This window comes from Solanum tuberosum, unplaced genomic scaffold, assembly GCF_000226075.1.
Source record: "Solanum tuberosum cultivar DM 1-3 516 R44 unplaced genomic scaffold, SolTub_3.0 scf00296, whole genome shotgun sequence".
Lineage (NCBI taxonomy): Eukaryota > Viridiplantae > Streptophyta > Magnoliopsida > Solanales > Solanaceae > Solanum > Solanum tuberosum.
Window position 1 is genome coordinate 606,325 of NW_006239217.1, and position 8,419 is coordinate 614,743.

General features: G+C 37.0%; 1 protein-coding gene across 6 annotated transcripts in view; it reads left to right on the top strand.

Moving 5' to 3' along the window:
* The first annotated feature begins 1,296 nt into the window (after positions 1-1,296).
* Positions 1,297-8,419, top strand: part of LOC102602098 (mediator of RNA polymerase II transcription subunit 15a-like) — a 13,565-nt gene continuing 6,442 nt past the window's right edge. For 5 of the 6 annotated variants that reach the window (XR_001475014.1, XR_001475012.1, XR_001475013.1 and 2 more), the window contains exons 1-5: positions 1,297-1,438; positions 2,182-2,252; positions 4,436-4,510; positions 6,975-7,868; positions 8,078-8,163. Coding sequence is in view for 3 of the 6 variants with exons in the window: in XM_015314345.1 (XP_015169831.1) it covers positions 1,375-1,438; positions 2,182-2,252; positions 4,436-4,510; positions 6,975-7,868; positions 8,078-8,143 (1,170 nt within the window). In the remaining 3 variants the exon portion in view is untranslated. Of the gene's footprint in view, positions 1,439-2,179; positions 2,253-4,391; positions 4,511-6,974; positions 7,869-8,077; positions 8,164-8,419 lie in introns of those variants that run through there. The other variant, XM_015314346.1, reaches the window with a different exon arrangement.

Below are 8,419 nucleotides of genomic sequence, written 5' to 3' on the forward strand. Positions count from 1 at the left end.
TGAGAAAATCAACAGCGATTTTTATTTCTTTTAGCGGAACGGCGTCAATTTTTGTCAGAACAAAATCGCTCCGGCAGGAGCGATTTTGCCCTTTTGGTTAATTTTTTTTTTGATGTGCCGTTTTTGTTTTTTAAAGAAAAAAAGTTGCACTTTTGACTCCGGACTCAACAAAAAGGTGTCATTGCCCATTAGTGCCCATATAAAAACATTATCTCACTTGAAAAATTGGAGGAAGCCACATATTTTCTTGAAGAATCGGAGGAGCTCATATTTGGATTTGCCGCCTAATCCCCTAGAACTAGGGTAGAAATTTTTGGGCTATGTAATTTTTTTTTACTATATGGGTTGTCTAAATTTTTTTTTAAAAAATGTTAATAATGAAAAAGGAATAATGTGACATGGCATCCTATTAGGAGAGAGATAATGTTTTTTTTGTGTAAGTATATTTTGAGGAAAATAGGTAAAGTTGGGTGATATTGTGGTCCTAAAACAAACATAAGTGATATTGCAAGGTAATTTCCCAAACATGGGTGACTATCCAGGGAAATTACTCTTCTAATTCATAGCAAACACTTTGTCATTCGCCTCTCTCTCCAGAAATCTCGCTCGCCACTCTCAGAATTCTCGCTCGCCACTCTCCCTCGCCTCTCTCACTTTATACAAACACAAATATATAAATTGCGTTTGTGTTTGTATAAAGCAAGTGAAAACTGTATATACAAATACAAATACATATATTTTCGTCCTATACACATATAATTATACAAATACATATCTTCCCCTACCAGTTCTCTTTTGCCTTTCTCTCTTTCTTGCTTTATACAAACACAAATTATACAAATTACAATGTATAATTTGTGTTGTATAAAGCGAGAGATAGAGATTTGATATACAAATGTTTCATTTCGATTCAATTGAATACAAATTCAAATTTTATGTAGATATACAAACATAATCATTGATACATATACATAGTAGTTACATATATACAATTATCTAACCGATATACATATACGATCCTTGCGCTTTTATACAAATGAGATGTCTGCCTGCGATTTATACAAATATGATGTTTGCTATGGAGCGCAAATAGCAAAACTGTAGCTATAGAGCGCTAATATGATTTTTATGTTTGCTAAACCTAAAATTTACTCTTTTTTATATATAAAATAATTTTTTTTTATAACCTTTTAAAATAATTACCATTACTTAAGTGACTTTTATGTTATTATATATACAAAGTTAATTTACTTTAGTGTATAAAGATTATTAATTGAGACACCAATGAGAAATTAACTGTTACATATACATACACAAACGTCATTAAGAAATTTTTATCTTCCAGGTTAAGGAAGAAAAAGTTGATCAGTTGAGATGGATTCTCTCGGTGGTGAAGGTATCGACCCAGCCGTGGTTCCCACCGGAGAAGCCACCGGAGGTAATTTTATTTTCCGATTTCAACTTGTATATGTATTTTTTCTTCTTTTGTCAATGATTTTACACTTCTGATCGAGGTTGTTGTATAGGGTTTGCCTAGTACAGTTTGTCTTACGTGTGATTTGCTATGTATTATACTGGTGCGAGGTTTATCCTGTGCTACCTAAGAGTGGCAGCAAGTGTGTGTTCCTTGTCATAAAAAAAGAGAAAATGATAAGCCCCCAAGACCTTGGTCTAGTGGTAAGAGCGAATTTGTGACGTATGGGTTAGAGGCACATACCACGTTCGAACCCTGTTATAAAGGTAAAGGGTGGGCTCATTATTTGCTTAGTGTAATTCTACTAGTGCTCTCTGGAGAGAGTAGGATGTGGGGAGGGTAGGATGTAGGCAGACGTTACCCTACCTTTGTGGGGTAGATAGATCCTCGCCTCAAGAGAAGTTATCCAACGCAGAATGCACTTACGAATGGTAATCAAAATTTCGTGTGGGAGGTTCCTACTTTTATAATAGTATAGATTAAAAGGATGGAAATATTAGTATGTTACCAAAAACCCATTCAATACCCTACTGTAAAGTGGGAAACTTAGCTTTCTTAGACAAGTATATTTGGAAGGTAACTAAAAATGTATTAATATACTTGAAATTATCTAACACTGTCTCAAAATTTGCCTAAAATTCTAATGTTGTAAGCAATCAAGTTTTGTGAAATTTGTGTTATCCTCATTTTTTTTGTTTTAGTTGTAGCATTTTTAGATTTTGCAACTCAGACGGGACATGCAGATGGAGCTGATTGGCAAGAAGAGGTTTACCAACAGGTATTGTTTGCAATGATGTTTTCATTTGCGCAAGATTTTGAAAATTGAGGAAATTACATTTGCTAAACCTCCTCTATTACTCTATTTTATCACAGGAAATATTTCAAAAGATTTAGCTATATATTATAATGTTATAACCAGGCAATTTAAAAAAATCCACAAATGTTTTTTGATATATTATAATGTTATAAAAAAACATTTGTGGATTTTTTTAAATTGCCTGGTTATAACATTATAATATATAGCTGAATCTTTTGAAATATTTCCTATGATAAAATAGAGTAATAGAGGAAGTATTGTTTGATAAATTTATTGATTATAGAAAATTAGTTGTTGAATGTTGTGATCGTATTATCTAAATTCATGAGGTAAATGTATGTAAGTTCGACTCGAAGTCTTCATGGCATGTCACCATTTTAATCTTTAGTTGATAGTTTGAAGGATAGACGTATTCGTGTAAGAAGTATATACCTGAATATATGACTATAATAAGATGTCCCTCCGTGTTAACAAATCACTCTTGGGCAAATGATTGTGGAGATTTGCGATTGATGGAGGAGCTTTATGGTGAGGGGTGATAGCGGATAAATATTGAGAGATGAAACGGGGATGGAGAACAAATGTGATCACGATGTCCTTTGGATGTGGTGTGTGGAGGAATATCATGAATATGAAGGGGTGGAATGCCTGTTTTAAAGTTGGGCAAGGGAGTATGGTTAGTTTTTAGGGGCAAAAGTAGTGTGGAGGCTTGGTGCTTAAGGATGAATTCCCAATATTGTATAAAGTTTCTTGCCAAAGGAAATTGTCTGTTCAACAAGTTAAGGGGGCTCATGGGGATGGGACCTTATGGGATTTGAGGTTTAGAAGGACTTTCTGAAATTGGGAGGTGATTGAGTTTCAGAGATTGCTAGGTTTACTTTAAAAGCAATGTCTACCCGTCAACATACGCGATGCTTTGAGTTGGGAGTTGGGGAATAAAAAAGTGTTCTCGGTTAAGTACTTCTATGAAATCTTTGGTTAGGGTAGTGGATAGTTTTCCGTATGTCTCAGTCTGGATACCGAAGGCGCCGAGGAAGGTGTGCTTCTTCACACGGTTCGCTATTAGAGGTGTGATTTTGATGGTGAAGAATCTTAGGAATAGAAAGGTTGTTTGCATGAGCTAGTGTTTCCTTTGTAAGGAGTCGGATGAGGACGTGGACCATATTCTGTTACAGTGCAATTTAGCCGGAGGATATCTCTATATGGTTTGGAGTTTCACAGGTTATGCCAAGAATCATCCAGAAGACACAAGACTTAGAATGGTACTCCTCTTGCTTTGATGTGAGTCAATTGGAAAGAGAGGAATAGGAGAGCTTTTGAAGGGGTGGAGATGCGCTTTGCTCAATTGAGTAGTAGTCTCCTATCCCTTATTTTCTTTTTTGGAGCACCCTGTTTGTATAGAGGATTGAGTGTCTTTTAGAGAGAACCATATTTTGTAGATTTCTCCTCTTTTTGGTATATCAATTGTATACAGCCAAGTTGACCTTGTTATTATCAATAAAACCTTTTACTTGGTGCTTCCGTCTTTGAAACTCTGTGGGCAACAAGCCCTCCCCTTAATCCTTCTCTACTTACATCCCTGACTTGGTTTACTAGCTAGGGAATAAGTTCGAATACTCTGACTTCTCCAAGAATGAACATATAACGTTAACATGCTCTGTGTACTCCATCCCGTTGTTTTTTACTTGTGAATCCAACTATATTGTTATTATTTCGTTGTTTACCCTCGTTCTACTTCGTTGATGACAATGATGTAAAGTGAAAAAAGATCATAAATAATGTTGACAGCCATTAAACTGTATTATATCTCCAAAACTTACTATAAAAAGTGTATATGCTAATTCCTCTTGGTTGGGCTGGTCTATGATCACATTATGGAAGTTGTACTCATGATGTGAGCAAAACTGTGTACTGAAGAAGCTAAAGGAAGCAAAGCTTGTTGTTTCTTTTACCATTTGCATGTTAATCAGTTGTAGTCTTCCTCTTGTACTTCACTTTTAACCTTTTTATATGGAAGGTTCTTTTGTAAAGATTCTGTAGTTACTTCTCTACTGCATCGTACAGTTGATCTAATTATCACATATCTTCGTGGAAATGCAGTCTTGACATTTCTGCAATTGACTTAATGAAAATTTGTAATGCAGATCAAGTCTATGAAGGAGAAGTATTTATCAGATATCCATGATGAATACCAGAATATTGCTTCTAAAGTGCAGCAGGTATGTCATCAACATCTTATTCCACTATTATCATTTCTGGAAGCATGCTGGATTTACTAGAGTTTGATATAATTTGAGATGTTAATAGTTCTCAGAAGTCATTCTTCTTATGGGGACATCACTTGCAATCATATATTTTGTCTTCTTCTTGTCCTAAAACCGTTGCCTTCTAAGTGCTTCATCAACAACAACAACATACCTAGTGTAATCCCACAGTTTGGGGTTGGGGAAGGTGGTGGGTAGGCAAACCTTATCCCTATCTTGTGAAGGCAAAGAGGTTGTTTCCAAAAGATCCTCGGCTCAGGTAAAAAAATTCTAAGCAATTAAGAAAAGGAAATATAGTAGTGAAGCAACCATGATAAAATAATAGAGAAAGGAACAATAACAAGAACAAATACTACAATAATTGAAGCAAAGAAACGAAGTGTTAATAAAGGTAACTAATAGTACTACTCATGAGAAAAATTAGACAACGCTCAACTACCTGCTAACCTTCTACCCTGATCTCCAACCTTCATATTCTCCTATCCAAGGTCATGTTCTCGATTAGCTATAATTGTGTCATGTCCTGTCTAATCACCTCTTCCCAATACTTCTTTGGCCTACCTTTACCTTTCATATGTCCACCATATCCAACCTCTCAAACCTTCTCATTGGAGCATCGAACATCTTCTCTTCACATCCCTGAACCATCCGAGCCTCACTTTCCTTATCTTGTCTGCCACGGAGACGCCCACGTTATCCCTAATATTCTCGTTTCCTAATCCTATCTATTTTAGTATGATGCCTACACATCTATCTCAACATCCTCATTTTTGCTACTGTCATATTCTGTACGTGCAAGTTCTTGACCAACCAACACTCCACCCCATACAACATTACTTGTCTAACCACCATTCTAAAAACTTGCCTTTAAGTCGCGGTGACACATTTTTATCACACAAGACACGAGATGCTAGACTTTATTTCATCCACCCCATTCCAATGTGAACATCATTAATCTCCCCATTACCTTGGATTATTAATCCTGGATACTTAAAACTCCCTCTCTTGGGGATGACTTGTATATCAATCCTCACTTCCACATTTGCCTCGTGAGTCGCATCACTAAACTAGCACCCCAAGTACTGTCTTACTCCTACTCAACCTAAACCCTTTAAACTTCAGGGTCTGTTTTCAGACCTTCAGCCTATCATTAAATCCGTCGCATGTCTCACCAATCAATGTTATGTTATTTGCACATAACATACACCATGACACCTCTTGGATATGCAGTGTTAATTCATCCATCACTAAGGCAAATAAGAACGGGCTAATGTATGCTTACCCGGGTCTTGATTCCATTATACATGTCCGTAATCTCTCTAATGTATGCTACAAGTACACCTATAGCCTCCAAACATCTCCATAAACCCCCTTAGAAACTGTCGTAAGCGTTTTGTAGGTCGACAGACACCATATGTAAGACCCTCTTCCTCTCCCTATACAGCTCCACCAACCTCCTTTCGGGAATGAATGACTTTTATAGGTGACTGGCTTCACACAAATCTGAACTGGTTCTCAGTAATAAACACACATCTCCTCACCCTCAACTCCACCACCCTCTCCCAAACTTTCATAGTGTGGCTTAGCAGCTTTGAATTATCCCTATAGTTGTTGCAATGCTGGATATCACTTTTGTTGTTGTAGATCGGTATCATTGTACTCCACCTTCATTCTTCAGGCATTTTTGTCGTTCTAAAAATGATGTTAAACAACCCTCTCGCTTTGGCTAGCCTACACAACTTCGTCATAGTTCCGACTTTTTTTTTTTGAGAAGGCAACATCATCATAGTTCCTACTTTTGGTTGACTCCCTAGCAAGTTTCAGTCATCATTTGCATATAGCATACGAACTCCTTGATATGCCCAAGGTAGCCCTAGAATATTATCTATCTGATAACTGATGCAGAAAGCTCAAAACTGTAAATTCTCATTTTTGCATCTTTGGTTCCTTTCCTGTGTTTTTGAGAAACAGTATTCTTATATGGGAATATATTGTAGTGCGGTTAATTCCTTTTCATTTCTTGCATCTCCATGTATTGTCTATGTTGAAGCATTTTGTATGATTGTGAAGTAGAGGTGGTGGTGGACACCATAAAAGGAGTTATTTTCATATATCTTTGGTAAAAACTGTGATATAGATGTCATTTTTATGTTGGTTTGTTTTCCTTTCGGTGAAGAATCAAGATCTCCGTAATTCTTTGGGAACGGGCTTGATTTATCCGAACTTAAAGAGCACTTGAATCAACATTACGCTGAATTGTGGGGTCCTTGCTAGTTATGTTATTTGTCTCGTGATGCCATTGCTTAAGTTTTCCTCCCTTTTTCTTTGCCATGGGAGGTATTTAAAGCATGACTTTTAAAAGTTTACTAAGAGTAAGAAACAGGACTGTGACTTAACTGTTTTTTTTTCTGATTTTAAGCATGATTCTCTATCTCCAAATGAGAACATTGAAAAGCTCAAGATGTTCAAGACGAAGTTGGAACACATTATGGTTTTCTTGGGCCTTAACAAGCATGATATTCTGGTTACTCACAAGGAGAAACTGCTTTGGGTTGAGAAACTCATAAGTTTCTTTCTTTGTTCCCATAGGCCGCGCAAGCGCTCTTTTTCTCTACTGCAGGGGCAACTTCCTCAGTCTTCCATACAGCTTCAACAACTACAATCTCTTGATGGTCAAACCAATCCACTGATGCAACCTGTACATGGTTCCATGGCGGCAATGCAACAGAATAACCTCACCAACCCGCAACATATTTCCTTGTCTGGCATATCGACAATTTACAACTCCCAGCAAGACGGAATAATCTCACCAGCTACTGGCTTTTCTCAACAGAATCCTGTCAACAGTCCTCAAGAAGTAAGCATAAGCTCATTAAGTTCACAAAGTGGAATGCACCCAGGGCAGGCAAACCTCGGTTCCCTATGGCAAAATTCAAGCGTCTTGCAACAGTCACTTCTTAAATTGCACGAGCAGCAAATGTTGCAGGACCAGCAATTAAGACAGATGTATCAGCAGCAGCAAGCTTTTCATAGCCAGCAGTTAATGCAACATCAGCAACTTTTTCATAGACATCAGTTAATGCAACAACTGTTAAGGCAACTGCAACAGCAGACTGTGCAATTGCCCGCCCACAAGATGTCACAGCTTCACCAGCTGACTGATGTTAATGACCTAATGATGAGGCAGCAAATGGGAATGAAAACAGGAGTTTTACAGCAACAGCAGTCAGTTGGCCAGTGTGTTGGATTTCATCATCCACAAGTGAAGTCAGAAATATCTTCACCTCAAGTCTATCAGGCAGTATCTCCTCAGGTATGTCGTCAACATTTTATGGATTGAGTATAACTAAACTTGATGAGTGTTTATAGCATGTTGAGGAGAAAAGGCTCAAAATAGTCTATTATCTATGGACTAGGCTCAAAATGATCCTATTTCTTTCATATGGAGCACTAATAGTCCCTATTCTTTGATAAAATGGTGCACTTTTAGTCCTAACTTTAACACCCTTAATCTTTTAACAGAGACAAAACCTACCTGCTGTGGATGAAAGCAAGAACGTTGCAAATGTGCCCTGGAATTTTCAATGAAGCTAGTCCCAATGAATGAGGTAATATTTTTGTTCTTATTCTATCTTTATAGATCTGTCTTTTTAAATGGCTTCTACTGAAAGAGAGAACAAGAGCTTGGCAACCATGACAAGCTCTTGTCCATGGATTTTTAGAAACTGGAATAAGTCCCAAGTGTGAGAATGAGAAATGAAGAGGATGAAATAGTGTAAGCAAGGAATAGGTGTTTAAATAGTTATTTTATATACAGTCAGTCTCTGTTTGCTCGAGTAAATTACATCAAACAAAGAGAATGTC